The 17675-nt window shown below is 53.9% G+C and overlaps 2 protein-coding genes across 7 annotated transcripts in view; both read right to left on the reverse strand.

The window, feature by feature from the left end:
• The window catches only part of HOXC4 (homeobox C4), a 60379-nt gene that overhangs the window by 22924 nt on the left and 19780 nt on the right, over positions 1–17675 (reverse strand). The gene's annotated exons all lie outside the window — the stretch shown is intronic.
• HOXC6 (homeobox C6) lies at positions 1658–15445 on the reverse strand. 6 transcript variants are annotated; one of them, XM_032645235.1, is made up of 3 exons: positions 14877–15445; positions 3555–3900; positions 1658–2830 (listed from the first exon to the last, which is right to left on the reverse strand). In XM_032645235.1, the coding sequence occupies exons 2-3, from the start codon at positions 3706–3708 to the stop codon at positions 2523–2525; spliced, it is 462 nt and encodes a 153-aa protein (XP_032501126.1). In that variant the 5' UTR covers positions 3709–3900; positions 14877–15445; the 3' UTR covers positions 1658–2522. The 6 variants fall into 6 exon arrangements, with proteins under 6 accessions (XP_032501126.1, XP_032501122.1, XP_032501124.1 ...); XM_032645231.1 differs by lacking the exon at positions 14877–15445 and adding an exon at positions 12800–12917 and having other exon boundaries at positions 1658–2854; XM_032645233.1 differs by lacking the exon at positions 14877–15445 and adding an exon at positions 12800–12895 and having other exon boundaries at positions 1658–2854; positions 3555–3780.

The raw sequence follows: 17675 nt of genomic DNA on the forward strand, positions 1-17675 counted from the left end.
TCGATGTCCCTTTCCTCTGAGGCCCCAGAGCCCTGATACTGCTGAGGAGGTGCCTGTCAGCCTGAGAAAGTGAACCCAGCCTCTGCAGAGGTAGGCAGGATGCCCAGGAGTAGGGGTCCTGAGTGGGCAGAACTAGATAGGGGGCTCAGGGGACTGAGAGTGCTGGGGACTCTGGGATGAGCCTGGAGGTGAGGAGCCAGGGGAAGATGAGTAGGCCTCCTCACCATGCCAGGGACTCCAGAGTAGCAACAAGGCAATTTTCAATTGTGTGACTGGGTGGATGGCTAGCTGGGTGGGTAAAGAACCAGACACAATGAACTGGAGGACTGCTCTGCATCCCTGGGTATGACCCTGGTGTGGTACCCATGCCAGGTATCTTGGATGGAAAATAGATGTTAATTGAGGGCATGGAGAAGCAAGATTCAAGCTTCCACAAATATTATATGAGCAGGGCAGAGGAAAAGACCTGTTTTGTGCCCTTTGGAGGAAAGGCCTCTGGACCAGGCTTTCCAGGGACCTGGGTTCAGAAGGTCCACAGGAGAGCAATTTCTGAGCTATCTGGAGGTGTCCAAAAGGATCTAGCTGGGGGTGGGGGGATGGGGGTAGGCAGGGCAGGCGCCTGGGCCACCTTCACAGCCTGTGACCAGGGGCTCCGCAGCCATTCGGCCCCTTTACATCCCCCCCCTCCCCTAGCCCCAAGTCTTATTCTTTCCTGCCTGTCTCTCCCCAGGAAATATCCGCCCCGGCCAGGAGAAGCCCCCCTCCCGCCCCCGCTGGCAGAGGCGCTGGAAGGGGCGCTGGCGGGGGATCTGGAAGGTCTGGAAAACTGGCGGATTTTTTCCCTCTGGGAGACCCCCTCACTACCTCACCCCCTAGGTCCACTCAGGTTTCTCTGGCTGGGCTTAGGAGAGAAGGCCTGAGCTGGGGAAGGGCTAGGGTCTGGCTGCGCTCCTCACCGGCCTAGTTTGAGGGGAGAAGAAAGAGTAAGGAACCAGACTGGGGCTGGCGCTGGAAGGAGGAAGGAATTTGGTCCCGGCCACGTCAGGAGTCCCAGAGCAGGCGAGAGCTCAGTTTCCAGGCTTTCTTTTCCGAGATGTCCTTGAATCGCTCAATCTCTGCCGAAGGGCTCGGGTCCCGCGGTCTCCTCTTTCCCTCGGTTCTCCGCCTCCGCCACGTTTCGCAAGAGTCGGCCTGGCGCGGGCCGGGGGCTGCCCTGCTGGCTTCCGGCGGCGCCTCCCTCCTCGCTCCGGGGAGTGGGCGGGGGTGACCTGGGGCCTGGATAATGCGTCCTTTCTGGCCTTTGGGGCCCGGGGTTCAGAAGCCGAGGACCCCAGACTACCAAAGGCAGGAAGAAAGGCCTGTGTGGGGCCGGAGACCACTCCGACCAACCCGGGCTCCCACTCTACCCCCAGCGAAACCCCGTGCGGCCCTTTTTGCGGGGCGAGGGCGTTGCTCTATGTGGGGAACCCGGAGAGGCCTCCCAGCCACCAGCGCGATCCCCGGGAGAACCGGGAGGCAGGGCTCAGCGCCGGGCCGGGCGAGGCGCGTGCAGGGGGCCGGGGGCTCGCAGGCGGCGGGCGGACGCGAGAGCGCTCGGAGCCTGCTCCAAGTTTCACCCCGAGGCCGGAGGGCGAGCGAAGTAACAGAAATCCCGATATAAACTTTAAAAAATAATATGTTTTATTAAATATTCGAGAACGGATCCAGAGGTCGGATTTATACAGGAGAGTAACACGACGGGATTTTAAAAATTTATTATTTTTCTCCTACCGGCTAAACAAACGTCATCCACTATTTTTTCTCTCTTTTTGTACTTTTCCCTCTTTTTTTTTTTTTCCTTTTTAAGATGGGATTGGAACACGGACGGTGCTAAACATAAATATAAATACAGAGACCACAAATACAGCTAAAAATATTCACACAGAAATGGTCACAGTTTGTAATATGCCATAATGATCCCCAGGATTCTTTAAATACAATTCGCCTGGGCTGGGCATTTGCTGGGGCAGAGGGGCCGGGCGGGGGCTGCGGGCAGACCCTGGGGGTTGCTGTGGGATCACCACGCGCCCTACTTGGGCCTCCCGCCCTCCCCGGCTGCCACGCCGGGCCCTGAGGCCTGGGAGCGGAGGCCCCCGGGCCCGGGAGCCGGCTCTCTGCGCGGGGGCGGGGGTGGGGGGCGCCGAGAGGGTTGGAGGCCAAGTCCTCGTTTGGAGGGAGATCTGTGGAGTCTGAAGCGAGGTTCAGGCACGAGCCCCAAGGCCTGGGCGAGGGAAGGGGCCTGCAGACGAGCCGAGAACGAGCTAGCGAGGGAGCAGGAGAGGAGGAGGCGCCTTGTGAGAGAGTCTGTGCGGTGAGGGAGGGGGTCCAGAGCTGACTTTTCAGGTCCATATTTGACTCCCTAATTTTGTCTCAGGAAGTCCAAACATCAATTTGTGCCAGTGATAAATACAGAGTGTGTGATTAGGAGGGAGTTGGGGGGAGCGAGGCAGCAGGAGAGAGAGGGGTGGCAGGGACAGTCCTGGTCACTCTTTCTGCTTCTCCTCTTCTGTCTCTTCCCGCTTTTCCTCTTTTCCGCCCAGGCTGTCGACCGCGGCCCCTCCGCCGCCCCCTGAGAGCGTGGACGTGAGATTAGACTCTTTTTTCCACTTCATCCGTCGGTTCTGGAACCAGATTTTGATCTGTCGCTCGGTCAGGCAGAGCGCGTTGGCGATCTCGATGCGCCGGCGCCGCGTTAGGTAGCGGTTGAAGTGAAATTCCTTCTCCAGTTCCAGGGTCTGGTACCGCGAGTAGATCTGGCGACCGCGCCTCCGGTCCGCTCCATAGCCGACCCCTAGAGATCCGGGCACAAAACACACTAAAAACAGTCAGCAAGGCACCCTCCGCAGACGATTTAGCCTAGCACAGCCCTGACCCTCCCAACTTGGCCAGCAACTCACGGGCCCCCTCGGGCTCCAGCCTTCTCTCTGCCCTGTCTCCACCCCCACTGGGGGTACTACAGTCAGGATCCCAACTTCATTCAGCGCCACCCCCGCCAGGTTGGTAGGTGGGTCCCAAAGAAAGGTGGGGTTAGGGTGGGGGACAGAACGAGGCAGAAAGCTGCAAGTCTAAAAGCTGATTTTTGAAAAATCCCAAACATGGGGGATGGGGCCCCATTTCTGAACGACTGGGTTCCCCCATCTCCCCAAGCGTCCTAGCTCCTTGGAAACTTCTCCCCACTTCTCTGTCCCCTCCTCTCCCCCTCCCTTCTCCTCAGCCTGACTCGACTTTGGGGGGCTCCCCCACCCCCTCCCCTCATCCCCTGCCCTGTTCCTGCCCCCTCAGCTCGCCTTGGAGCCCTCCAATCCGTCAGGGGCCGAGGGGGCCAGGCCCCTGCGAGCAAGCGGGAGGCGAGCAGAGGGGGCAGAAGAGGGGGCCCTGTCTCGGCGTCGGCGAGGAGACGAGCGTGATTGTTTTTATGGGGCCATAAAAAACTCTCTCCGCCCGTTCTTCTAGGGAAGCCGGTCATAAAGCCAGTTCAGTTTATTTAATTTATATCTCGGAGCTGTAAAACTCACCACTGTGCGAATTCATTCGCTGCATCCAGGGGTAAATCTGGATACTGGCTTTCTGGTCCTGGGGCGCAGTCCTGCCCTGCTCAGAACTAAAATCCTGAGCGATTGAGGTCTGTGTGTTATGTCCTAAGGTGTTTTGTCTGCAGTTTGAGAGCATGTCTTTCTCCTGGTAAAAGGAATTAGATCCATAGTCATACGGCCCTCGGCTGGAACTGAACACGACATTCTCCTGTGGCGAATAAAAGGGAGTCGAGTAGATCCGGTTCTGGGCAACGGCCGCTCCATAGGTCGAGAAATGCCTCACTGGATCATAGGCGGTGGAATTGAGGGCGACGTTGGGGAGGACGTCCTGGCCCCCGGCGAGGTGGCAGGATAAGGAAGGGTTAGTGAAGTAGGAATTCATCCCTTTGCCTTTACCTGGTCGGGCTATGATTTCTTTAATATTTATTTCTGTCTCCAGTTTGTACTCGGAACTAGATGGTTATAGGGACGGCTCCAATCCAGGACAGACAAAATGACAAAGTCAGCTGACCCCCTCCCAGCCAATCGCAAGCCAGATGTCAAGAAGGGGGAAAAAAATCGCTTCTGCTTCTGTTGATTCCCTAGTTGAGACTAAGTGTGTGCTTTGAAAGTAAGACTTGGATTTCTTTTAAAAATATATAAGTAAGGGAACTGATTTGAGGGTGAAGGAAGGGTGAATGTCCCCGAGCAGGGCCTTGGGGCCCAGAAAAGGAGAGCTACACTCCCAGGAAATCTCTCAGCTCCAGCTAACTTTGCTGTGCTGTAGCCACAGCCAGGGCTGGAGAAATCCCTGTATTTTCAATCTAATTTCATCTTTTATATCTGCCCCCTTCTAAAATTACATCTTGATTTCTCCATGGGAGGAACTCCCTCCCAGCTCAGGGAGATCCCCAGAAATCCTACAGGAAATCCTGGTTTGATACTCCATGGAGTGAGTCCACATCATTAAACCAGTATACTTTTCCGAATAATTTCTTTTAAAAAATCAAAAGTGGAAAGAAATTGCATAAAACATGGTGCTCAGAGGGAGGAGAGTCTGGGGTGGAGGGCGCATGTGGGGAGTCTCTAAGTCTAAAGAGGGAAGAGTGAGACATCAGGGTGCAGTGGCAGAGCTGAGGTGTGCAAAGTAGCCATGCATCTGCTTCCTCTTCCTCCTAGCCCCCCCGTCTACCTCCTCCTCAGGACCCCTTTTGGGGGAAACTCATAAAGCATTTTTGCCTAAAAGGGAAGATTTATTTTAAAAATAAATAGGAAAGGAAGAGAAAAAGTAAAAGGTGGGAGAGAGAGAAAAAAAGGAAGAAAGGAAGAAGAAAGAACTCTGAGAGTCTTTCTAGACACATCAACTCCTGTTTATGTTGGTGAGAATTTATGATTTAGAGCCAGCCAGGGCCGTTGGGGTAATTCACATAGGATCCAGCCAGAAAGAGAAGGCCGGCGGGGTTCTGATGGATAGTGAGTGTCTTGCAGGCTCAAAGCCCCTGCCCAGGTCAGAAGCCCCTGCCCCCTCGGACTCTCTGTCCTGCCAAGGGAGGTGCCCCTGGACCTGAGCTCTGGGGCTTGGAGATTCTAGCCAAGGTTTCCCGGGGTGCTCTCACCCAAGGGCCGGCCACACCTAGTGGGGCCGGGCCTCTCAGCAGCCCCCTACCTCCATTTTCTTCCCACCTGGGGGCTGAGAATAAGGAAGAGAAGGTTAGGAAAAGGCGGCTGCGTCCGAGGCTTCTGAGGGAGCCGCAGTGGGCAAACAGAAACAGCGGAAGGTGTGCAGATGTTCTTTTTTTTTTCCCCCTGATTAATCCAAACTTACGTTGATATCGTAACACAGGCTGAAAATGCTTTGAGTTGAGAAAGAGGGGGTCAGTGGGGCAAGCGAGGGGAGCAGTGGAAGCTCATATTTTCGCCTCACCATTTTTTGGTGGTGGTGGGGGAAACTGGCTATAACAAGAACCCGGATGTCTCCGGATTTTATGATCTTTTCCTTCTGTGTAACAAAGCAGAGTAATCAATGGGTAGCAATAAAGCCATAAACGGGACTACGCTGGGAAAAAAACTCGTTTATTCATCTGCTGTAACGTTAAGGTTTCCCTGGAGTGTCTCTAGGGGGGAAAAATAAAGTTTCGAACCCAAAAGCAGACTGTGTAGGAGCTGATGGAGACAACATGTTAGTTAATACATGAACCTTGTTACGGGATGGAAGAGTCTTCCTGCGAGACAATTTGTGTTGGCTTTTAAAAATACAGCCCCAGTCCTTCAGAAAGGAGGGAAATGTGTTGGTATTTAGAAGGGCAGGGGGAAGGCCCCTATAGTTATTAAGGTTCCCCCTCTTGGACCATACTTTCCTCTCCCCAAGGAGATGCAAGGGAAGCATAGAGGAGGATTCTTAAATTAAGGAAGAAAATTTTAGATGAGTTGTCTCATTTTGGGGTGCCATGGCAGGTACACAAACAGACACCAGCGTGAGCTGCTTTTCGCTCTAGAATCCAGCTGTCCTCGAATTGAATTCGTGGCATGCCTGGGCAGTGGTTTCCAACAGCTGGCTGGGGCTCCAGGCCCCCTGGAGGGCAAGAGGGAGAGGGAGAGGGAGAAAGAACTAGGGAAGGGGTGGAAGACCGAGGGGGCTGAACTAAGGAGCAAGTCAGTGCACCCCTGGATACAAGTAGCCGCTCTCAGAGTTCCCATCCTCAATTCTGCCCTAAGGGTAGCAGTGTAACACGTAAAAGAGGCCGGAAGAGAGAGTAAATTCCCTCCCCACCCCCACCTCCTTTTCAGAGAGAGATTGCTAGAGGGATAAATCATGTCAGTGATATTTCCTTCAAGATATTAAATTGTTGCAATTTACAACAAATTGAATGATGGAAGATAGGATGTCTTAATGAGGTTTCGCTTTCAATGAATGTTGATTTTCTACATATTTTAAAATCTCTTTCATGGGTGGGTGGGGGAAGGAAGGACCTTGAAAGAAAGAAGGGGCTTCTGGGGAAATGTGCTGCAGCTCCCCAGCAAGGATGCCTGGGTTTCCTTGAGCCCCTCCTAAACCAAGTCTGGAGGGGAAAGGGGCCCCAAAGTTGGGGAGAGTCTCCTTTAGGGCCTAAAAGCGGTGGGCGTGGGGGTGGGCGACCTGAGGAACAGAATGTAAGTCTCAGCCCTGGAAAGTTAAGTGTTTTATTACGTCCCTAAACAGAGGGCAGAGACTGAAAGGTCTCACCGATTTATAATGAACAGGAACCAGCTGCTGGGGGAAAGAGGCAGAAATGCTGGATGGGGGGTGGGGGGGGGAGAAGGGGAAGCAGAAATACAAATAAGTTCCCCTACTGCTTAAAGACTTTCGGCAAAATTAATTTCCAACACACTCTTCCCCCATCACCTTTCATTCCTGAGGAATGAAGCCTTTTTCTTTCAGTTGGATCTTTAATTATGCAGCTGAAATTTGCTGGAAGGATTCGCTCCAAGGGGGGAGAGCAGGTCAGATGAGCCGGGTCTTCCCTCCATTGGATTATATTTTCCTTTTTTCATTTCATGATAATTTTAATTTTTTGGCGAAAGAACAACTGTCTATGGGGGGAAAGCTGGGACTTGGGTTTTTCTAAATATATTTATATTTTCCTGTTAAATTTGTCTGAAAACAATTATAGAAACTCATCAGCAGAAGCGAGAACAGATGTTTTATTAAAACTGCAGCTGAGCTCTGTAAATATGCACAAGTCCTGGGAAGGAGGGGCGAGAACTTGTTCTTTGTTTCTATAAAACAAGCCTAGAGAAATCAGAGAACACCCCCCATCAGGCCCATAGGTCTCCGACTTGGTCTGCCCCCTTCGGCCTCCGGAATCAGGCATCGGAGGGGGTTTGGCAGAAAGAGCGGTTCGCTTTCAGAGTTGGAATTAGTGGATTCAAAAACAGAATTCCAAAAACACAGAAAAGGAATAAAGGTGGAAAGTTGCCCGCTCCCTGCTCCCTGTTTCAGCCACCCGCCCCCATCCAAAACACATGCTTTTCATGAGTGCTAGTTATAGGAGAGAACTTACAGTAGGTGCCCTGGGCCTGAGTCGGGGGCAGTCATTGGTCTGGAGTCCCCAAAGTTGCATTGGAGGCTGGGCACTTGAGGGTTTCCTAGGGCAAGTACAGGGCTCCTACTCCAGCCCTACCCCGCTCCAGGCTGGGGGCTGCGGGCCTGTGTAGCTCTGAACTGGGGAGAGGGTGGCTGGGACTGGACGCTGGCCCTGGAGGGGTTCATGGGCAGGCCTCATCTTGCCTGCCTTTGCTTTCCACTCTGCTCTGGGAAATATATTAATTTCTTGGGTAAGGGTATCTGAAGTGAGAGGGATGAGATCTGGAATTTTTATTTGGGGACAGTCTTCTCCAGAGGTCATGCTTAGTTCGTATTCTGCCAGTCTTCTCTCTCTCCCCAGATCCCCCAACTCTGCACCGATGTCTGTGACTCACCCAGCCTCGCACACAGATACACACACTCCATTCCTGGCTGCCGGCGCCACCAACTACAGCTCGGCGCCTCTGGAGGCTGCTCAGGGACGTGGGCACTGGAGCCGCAGGACTCAGCACTAAGCCTGAGCGCCTGTCTGCCTGGAAGCCACTATAGCTGCCGACCCACCCCTTCAATCCTCGACTTCCAGGGCGGGAGAGGAGCCGTTGCCCCACTGGTCCCTTTTGTGCCACTGGGCGAAGGCTGAAATCCCTCTTGCAGAGAAAGCTGAGTTTCAATAATTGTTCAGCTCACCTCACAATAGCACTGTTTGGTTAAGGCTTTGCTGTTCTAGAGTGACTGCTCAGTTGGCCCGACTGACTTATGATTGGATTTTTTTTAATTTAAAAATTAAAAAAAATAAATCCTACTCCAAATGCCTAGTGTTTTGTGTATGAGCTCCTTTGATCTCCACAGAATCCAGAGTAAAAGGATTGCAGAGAGAGTTTCCTAGTCTGCCAGATAGCCTGAACACGGGGAACTGTGTCTGCTTGGGGATACCAAAACAGAGCTGACGCAAGGAGCCCCCAGCTTCTCAAAGATCCAGTGGGGAAATTGTCTGAGCTCATACCTCCCCATACACACATTGCATTGCAAAAAAGAATGCTCTTTCGTCTTTCAAAGTTCAGGCATGGAAACTCTTGGAGAAAAGTGAAATTTGACACACCCAACCCGGAAATGGATCCCATTTGGGGGTGCTGATATTCTGGGGACAGGGCCCAGGCTGGCTAGCTGAATGGAGTTGGGGGTCAGCAGGGAGGGGGGAAGGAGGAAAAGGCCAGATGGGGGCATGTCAAGTGCCTGAGAACTGCCCCAAACACCTCAGAGGCCTGGGCTTTTGAGCTGAGCCGTTGAGAGGCTGCCCAAGCTGCTTTTGCTTTATTTACAATTAAACAGAGGAGAAAGGTACCTGGAGGGACGCTGCTAACTCACATCATATTTTCTCTTTTCCCTCTCTCTGTCCAGATTTCTGCCTGACCTTTCCTTATCACCACTCCACTCAATGCTGCTACCATTAGCAGACACAAACTCCCACACCGGCATTTGTTCGGCTTCTCAATTCACTTCTCTGGCTGAAGGTTCAAAAGTAAAACACGTCCTCAGCATCTCTGTCCCATAACACTCAGCCCTGAGCCCCTTTCGGCTCCCTCTGGAAGAAATCATTTTTGGCTTTGGGCGCCTGGCCCCCAAGCCTCCCACCTCTATCCCAAGCAGCTGAGGCGGGGGCATACAGAGAGACTTTGGACATAGTATCTCATCCCCACCGGGAATGGGGAGGGAACTCAGACCCTGAGTGACATTTCAGGGAGGGAAAGCAAGTAGCCGTGCTTGGCCCAGGAGGGAAAAGGAAAATTCAGAATATTTTTGGCCCCCAGAATAAGGGCAAAGGATCCCCAACTTCCTGGCTTCTCTTATACCCCTCCACACCGAGCACTGTTTGGACCCCTTTTGGAGGTTTATGAAAATTGTAAAGTTCAAGAACAAGGCATTTATGACGTCACAGCGAGTTGTCATGAGGAAATTGTAAATGTCATAAAAGTTATGTACGGCTAGGTTCTGTGTGTGGTTCCCCGCCTCCCCTCACTTTGTCTCTCGCTTTCCCCTTCTTCCCCTGGTCTAAGTTTTCCCACTTGAAAATAAAATGTTATTATGTTCTAGAACAATAAGCCAACAATGAAACATCATCCTCATTTCCCTATAAATAATTTTATCCTTTATTGTTTGCAGACCTAAAAGAACCATTTAATCTGCGCTGGCGAAAAGAGGGAGAGAGATGGGGAGGGGAGAGATTAATTTCAGAAACTAGAATATTACTTACTTCAATGATACTCTTTCAGATTTGATAGCCAGGAGCAAAATTAGAGGCGAACAGCGGCCTCTCCGACTCTACACCTGGTGGGATTGGAGATTTATAGGATCTTTAGTGAAGGGGCAATTTAATTTTGTAGGATTTGCTTAAATTCACTGCTATTTTGGGGGACTGAGGAGAAGGGAGGGTGAGGGGAGAGCGACATGCTTTATCTAGCTTTATGAATCCGTCAACGTTACCCTGATTTAAAAACCCAACAACCTATGTCTCAGGGAAAACTGCAGAAAGGAGTGAGGTGAGGGGGACTCAGCTTTCTCAATGAGTGTGGCCCCCTTAACCAAGCAGTTGCCAGGGGGAAGGAAGAAAAGCTGGAGGCTGTTCTGTCTCTCCACCACCGGGACACCCGGAGGTTTATGGTGTCCCCATAATTCCCCCCACCCTATAAACAGTTGCCCTATTTTAGGACGATTTCTGCTTCCTCCCCTCGGAAAGGGAGAGTGAGGGAGGTGGTAATGGCGGGAGCGGGGTGCCGGAAAGGGGAGGGAGTTCAGGATAGCGCTGTACTTTGTTCTCCTGGGTGAGTTTGCTGGTTTGGCGGGTTTCTGACGCAGGGTGGCAGCAGACAAAACAAGTAAACAACTCACAGACACAATAAACAGGGGCGGCTGCGGCGCCGTGGCAGAGGCCGGGTGAGGAGCACACTTTGGGGGTAATGTCACCCTGGCACCCGGGGGCCACCCAGGCCTAAAAGCTCAAGGCTTTGGTGCCGATGGAGAGAAGGTGGGAGAGAGCTGCACGCCTCGGGACCCGCAGCAAGTCTGGACAGGAGATTCTGGGGAGAAACCTGATCACCTAGGGAGTGGAGGAAAAACACCCACCAGCCCCTCTCCCATCCTTACTTTCTTTCCTGGGCATTTTAATGGACATTTATACTCCCCCCCACCCCGCTCTGTCTTTCCCTGGGCCCAGAAGAGAGAAAGAAGGCTGGTTAATTCCCAGCCCTGGCCCACACTCAGTGCTTTAAGCCTGCAGGCGGTCAGACCCAGCTTCTTCTGCCCCATCAGCCATCTCCCCGGTTTAGGTAGCAGAGAGGATTAAAATAAAGTCCCACCGGTAACCAGATCTGGGTATTTGGGGAACTTAGAGAGCCCCTAATTTGCCCCACAGATGACACAGGCAAAGCTGGGGCCCCGTGAGCGGCCAAGGCAAGCAGGGGCGGGGGAGAGATGCTCACCACACCCCTACCCGTCTGGCTGGCTTTCCCCGCGGCCTCTCCAGGCACCCTAGCTGGCAGCCGCCCCAGACCATCGCCCAGAGGCCACTTTATTAAGCACTCCAATGCCCTCCGCCACCTCAGCAAGGCTTCAAGCACCAGGGCCCAGCGACTGCTCAGAACTGCTCACAGGCCTACCTCACCCATGAAAGGTTCCCACCGAACCCACTTTCAACACAACCGGGTTCCCCTGCTAAAACGGTCCTGAGCTGGGGAAGATTGCAGGGAGGTGTGGAGAGAAAGCAGAAGGGAGTCAGTCTTTCCCCAGCCCAGCTACTTGAACAGCGAAGGCAATAAGGTCTGAGAAAGCCTTTGTGGCATCCCTTGGTTACTGACACCCACATACTCCGATTCCAGCACGAACACATTTTCAGCAGAGCACGCACAGAGGGCACCCAGTGCCTCCTTGAGCCCATGCCCACCTAGTGAGGGCTAACAAAATTTCACAGGCACATAAAACGGTGTTTGAGTGAATACAGGTATGGCTATATACAATTAACCATTGAGAAAATATGAGTCTGTACATATTCATGCGTAAGTCTGCGCCTGTACATTTCAGCCTCTATCTAATAAATGTATAAAGCTACCAAGTCTGGTTTCGGAACACAACAGCCAACCCAACAAGGCCGCCTTCTCCAAACAAGGTCTCATTCTTCGTGGGGATCACAACTGTCAGACCAGGGAGAGAAAGGGTTTGCTTTGCCCATTTCTCCTTAGCTAGGAGCTGGTGCATGAAATACAGCCCGTGGCAGGACTGACAAAGCCCCGTAAGGGGCAGGCCTGAAGTGCCCAAAAGAGTGGGCTCAGAGCAGGCTGCTGGGGGCCCTGGGCTCCAGGGAGTGTCACCAGACCCTGACCCACGGACTCAGGGCTTCCGTCCAGCCTTAGTTCTGGGTGTGCAGAGTCCTTGGGCCTGATGCTATTCTCAGCTGCCTGGGCTATTATTAGACAATCACAGCAGTGCTCTCCCTCTCTAAGGACCTTGTCTACAGGGAATCTGGCCTGCAAGGAGGCTGAGGGCTGCCAAGGGTGGCCCCTGTTGTGTTTCAGTTTGAGCACCATCGAGGGAAAGAGAGCAGGTAAAGAAAATCGAAAGTAAGGAGGGAAGGAAGGGGAGCAGGTAAAGAAAATCGAAAGTAAGGAGGGAAGGAAGGGGCTGGCATCTGGGGCTGGGTTTTTTCCCTGGCCAGACTAGAACACAGAAAACCAGGGCCAGTCACTGTTGCTATGCTGTCTCTGCATCTCTCTGTGTCCTGAGGAGGAGTCTAGGGGTGAAGGGAGTGAGGGCCTGCAGGACCCTAGCCAGGAAGGGACAGAAAATCAACTGATAAAAATATTATATAAGGACATTTCAGGACGGTGCTGTTAACCTGACAACCACGAACCCTAGCACGCTGAAGTCTCACCAGCCACGTTCGGTTAGATCCCTGTAGGCCGAGGGGAATACCCCAGCCTTGCCCAGGCCCACCCCTCCAAAGGAAGGGGGGCCCTCTAGTATTCCAGGTGAACCCCTACTGGCCTGAGAGGCCTTCTCCAGAAACTGTTGTCCTCAGGGGTGAACAAAGGAGACTTGTCCGTACTCCCCCCCCCCCGTCCCCCAGCAAATCAGTGCGGCCATCTGCAGGGGTGGGGGTAGACAAAATACAGCGAAAGAGAAATAGAGGCCTCACCGATCGGCGGTTCCCACAGTACGCCAGGAGAAAGGCTCCCATTTTCAGGCTTCCGGGGCCCCTCCATTGGCCCACTGTACTCCCCTTGCCCTTTGCAGGTCGCACGGACTCGGGGCCTCGGCGGCCGCAGCCTGTCTCTCCGGGGCGTCAGCCCCTGGGCCGCGCCGAGCGGCGGGAGAGCGCGCGGCCGCCGCAGCAGGCGGCGGGCTGGGCCCATTTGGGAAGAGCCAAAGCGCTTTTCTCGATCGTAAACAAGGAACGCGAAATTAGCCCCTCGGCAGACGCCTCTGCCGACACACACAAGTCCTACTGGGGGTGGGGGGGTGGAAGGGGGAGAGAAAATGCCATTTCTTACCCCGGGAGAATACCTCCTAGGCCTTTATGTCGGCTGCGAAAGGGGAATTTTGGGGGGGCAGGAGAGGAAGGGAAGGGGACTGTGGGGGTAGGGGAGGGAAGATTCACCGTCAACTCGGGCCCAAGGGGTTTGATTTGAATGCAGTCGAATTATATTTTTAAGAATTTGATAAAAAAAGGTTATCCACCCCCCTCCCCCCCACCAGGCGACCGGTCGGGGTTTAAACAGGAAATCGAGGAGTGATCCCCTCCCCCACTCGGGCTTGGCGGAGCAGCCCAGTCGCGCGGTTGGAAGAGGATGGGGGTGGGTGCTCTTGGCTCGGACTGGAGGGGACTCTGGCCCCCAGACTCTCGGATCTCTCCAGGAATATGCACCCCCCTCCCCCAGCTCTGAGGTGTGTCTGCCTGGGTGTGTAAGCGATTGTGTGTGCATCACCGCCCTTTACAAACAGAAGCTCACACATATAGGTGCCACCTCGGACCCAGGCCAGGGAGCAGGGCGGGGTCGTATATCAAGCTGCAACACATTCAGGGCTACGTACATTTGGAAGAAATTAAGCCACTGTGTTATGAAACCATGTGTGTTGGGTTAAGAGTATACAACACGCCATTAGCACCAATTACTAAGAAGCTCCCGAGCGCCCGGGACCCTCCAGGCCGCCCAATTCTGACGTCCCTATCCCATGAGCCAGCCGTGCCTTGAGTCCTCACTGTCTCCGCTCACCCAGGACGCCCCGCCAGCGAGGCCTGGTCCTGTCCCCACCCATCCTTGGGCGTCCCCAATTCCCACCTCCGCCCCAGACAGGGCAGATTCCAGCCCAGAGCAGCCAGGCGACGCGGATGAAGCAGCCCAATGGATATCCTGGGTGGGGTGGCGGCGGCTGGGGGTGGGGGACTCCGGGCCGCGGGGAGAGAAGGCAGATTGGCCCCCTTTCTCCAAGCACAAGATGGCTTTTGAGTACCGAGTACCGAGTCCTCCAGCCCCACACCCACCCGTCCACCCGCAGTGCAGAGCACCTCCCATCTTTCCATCCGCTCGAATGGGGGTGGGAGCAGGGGTGGGCAGACGCTGTCCCCTCCGCCGACGCGCACCAGCCACCAGCCTCCCCCGTAATTGCCAATTAACAGGCCCAGCCGCCCGCCTAGCTGCGCTCTCTTCCTGCTCATCTGCTCGGTCCTGGGCCCGCACTGCGCATGTGTGAGCTCTAGCGGTCGCGCTCTCCCGGAGACAGGGAGGAGGCTGCGGAGCAGGGAGGGGGCGGTGGAAAGTTTGTTTGGGGGTTGGGGGCCAGACTCTGCCCAGGGAGCAATGGCTACAGCCTACAGGTTCTCTCTCCTGCCCTGGAGTTTGAGCTCCGGGCCCCCTCTGTCCCAGTCCCATTAGCCAAGAGGCCGCAGATCTATAAAACGTAGGGACATGGTCCGCGCACTAGACCCAGGCCTTGAGCCCCACCGGTGCAGTCCTGTGCCCCCCCGACCCCCAATTTCAGCGTATAGTGACATAAGGACAACACACTTCCCCCACTACCATATTCCAATTTAACCCAATTTCTTCCCCTCCCTCCCCTTCCCCCCCCATAATTGCCCACGCGCCCACCCTCTAACCCTCTCGCCAGCCCCCTCTCCTCTCTAACCAAGACAAGCCGCTGCTGTCCTTATCTTGAAACCGCCACCCAGTTACGGACCATTAGTTACATATTTGAACCAATAAGGAAACACTTACCGGGCGCTGCTGTCACTCTCCCTCTCCCTCTCTCTCTCTCTGCCTCTCTCTCCCACTCTCTCTCTTTCTCGTCTTCCCTCATTCTGTGCCGCTGCCGAGACTGCTTCAGCTCCACATACATATATATACTTTATATAAATTTAAAAATAAAAAAGAGTAGTCCCAATAATCAAAAAGCCAAATAAATTTGAAGCAGAGTTGCGAGAAGGAGGCAGGAGTGAGAGCCTGGGAGAGGGGAGGGGCGGAGGCAGCTGCAGCTCCCTATCTCAACTGCTCCCGCATTCCTCCTGCCCCTTGGGGGGCTAGAGGGTCGGGAAGGGAGAGAGGGGTGTCCTCTACTCCTGCCTCTCCCCCCACCCCCCTCCCCAGGTGCTTCCAGCTTCCAGCAACTCCATCTGGGAGGAAAGAAATTAAATGAGGGGAGAAAATAATTATTAATCAGATTAATTTAAAAAAAATACTGGTAATGAAGGGAGCGCCTAGCGCAGGTTTCCCTGGCAATGGTTAGGCTCTTACAGGGAGGACTGTTCTGCGGAGCGCTCCGAACGGACAAACCACAATAAAAAGTTCACGTTCATGGATGGAATCCACATGACTTCTTGTGGCCAATCCAACTTGTGAGTCGATCGTAAACTTTTATTACTCAGCTGTAAATTTTCTGCAAACAACCGGGAATGCGATGCATTTGTGTAGCGTGTGCAAATGGGCGCCACGGTCGCCATGTTTACCCAATTCTCTCTCAGAGGGAGCATCCCCAGACCCCCACCCCACCCCACCCACCGTCCACTCCCCACGGGCCGGGCTGCTCCTGGCTAGCGCGGAAAGGGCAACGGGGGAACTTGACAGGAGAGAAGGAAGGATTCTGGCCGCTGAGTCGGCTGCCTCCCTTTGCCATACCGAATTTTACATATTTTCCTTAATAAATGGGGTATTAAGGCTGGCTCTGGCAGAACCAAAGCTTTGCAAAGGTTTGTGGCATTGGGGCAGTGCCGGCGGCGGCGTGAAGGGACTGAGAAGGGATTCACTCCCTACCCCTGCTCCCTCCCCACCCCTGTTTTTTCTAGGAAGAGAACAACATCCTTCCCAATGGGGCGTCCGGGAAGCCCCCCCCACCACTCCACCCCAGCTGGGAACGGGAGGGGCAGGCGGCTGGAGGCCTCATAACCAAGCCTGACCTGGCCACGGTCTGAAGAGCAGAGAGGGTTGAGACCGGTCCTGGGCAGTCCTGCGGAGGCAGCAGGAGGGATGGGAAGCGGGGGCAGCCTATAGAACCCCCAAAGCGCCCATCATCCCCAGGTTCCTTTCTCAGAGAAAACGAATGACATTTTTTCCCCAAGACCATCCCTAGTGTCAGGTCTCCTCAGTTCCTAGGTTCAGACGGCAGCTTCCTCCTAATCTTTCTAGAATTAAAAATAAAATAAAGGACCACGATCTTGGCTCCCACTTCTTTTTCCTTTGGGTGCGTGGTCATGTGAAGCCTTTTCTGTCTTATCAGGTGGCCCACACCCGCCTGCCTTTTTCAGAAAAATTCTGGTATCTGGGCAGCTGGGACACACCTTGGAGGCTCTGAAAAAAAAACCAATTCTTCTCTAAATTCCACCTTCCATGCTAAACACCGAGCACCCGAGACTCCAGACCCCTGATTTTGGCGATGAATCCAGCGTGGGGGAGCCCAGAATAAATTCCCCCATCGAGACTATTTGCCAACCATTCGCAGCCCAGCCACTTTCCCCACCAGCTGGAGATCTGAAGGCGTAAAGTTCTTCCCTTGGTCCCAAATTAAGCTGGCATGGGAACTTCCGTGGCTGGGTGCCCCCACCCCAACCAACAGGGGGTCCCTCATCCCCTCCCCAAACTTCCTCCACAGTAAGAGAAGCAGTTCCCTCAGCCGGATGCAGAGACCTCGTTCCTTTTACAAACGCACCCATAAATTTTATAACAGGTAGTTAAAAATTACGACAAGGAAGCGCTGGCCCAGCTTTTCACAATGGGCCGAGGGGAGAATGGGACAGCACTGCGGGCAGTTCACCGGAAATTTTACTTCTAGTCTGTGGCATAACCTGTCCTGAGTTCACTTTAACTGGGGCGGGGTGACTCTCTCTAGCCAACACGCAGCCACTGGGGCATCTCACTTAGGGAAGCTGAGGCTGGGGAGGCCAATCCACTCTCCCATCTCTCCCAAGGAACCCTTTAGGGCACTCACTACCTCCCTCACCCCCCAGATCCCCTGCGGGCCCGCTACTCCCTTGGCCTCTGCAGAGAAGTGGGGAGGAGAAAAAATGCCGAGAATTTTCAAAAATGCCAGAGAAACGAATTTGCCCCCCAACTTAATAGCTGCATTATCCCTTCTCTACGGTTGGGGTTAGAATAATAAATGTGGGGCGAAATGAGCGAGATGCTTCAACTCAGCAGTTTGAAAGATACTATTTTTCACAAATCACAAGTAGCTTTCGGAAGCCACTTTGATTGGCTAATAAACAAGTAAAGAATGGGAGAATGTCCTATCTGCTGCAGCCGTATGGTCCTCATTCCGGTAATGGGACGGCGGGAGCATTTGGGAGGACGCGTTTCTAAAGAGAGTGCAACCCGCTCGCAATTAAGTCCCCCCATAAAATGGGTTTTGCCTCCTTTTCTCTCCAAACGAGAAAACAGAGGCGGTGGGCACCAGGGGTGGGGGGTCAGGTGCTGCAAGAGGGGGCGGCTGGAGCTCTCTTGGTCTGGCCCACCCGAAGCTTCGCATGTCAAGCGATGCCGGGTGCCAGACGCACCCAGCCCTCCGACGCCGGGCTTGGGGCCACC

The sequence above is a fragment of the Phocoena sinus genome, chromosome 10 (assembly GCF_008692025.1).
Source record: "Phocoena sinus isolate mPhoSin1 chromosome 10, mPhoSin1.pri, whole genome shotgun sequence".
Lineage (NCBI taxonomy): Eukaryota > Metazoa > Chordata > Mammalia > Artiodactyla > Phocoenidae > Phocoena > Phocoena sinus.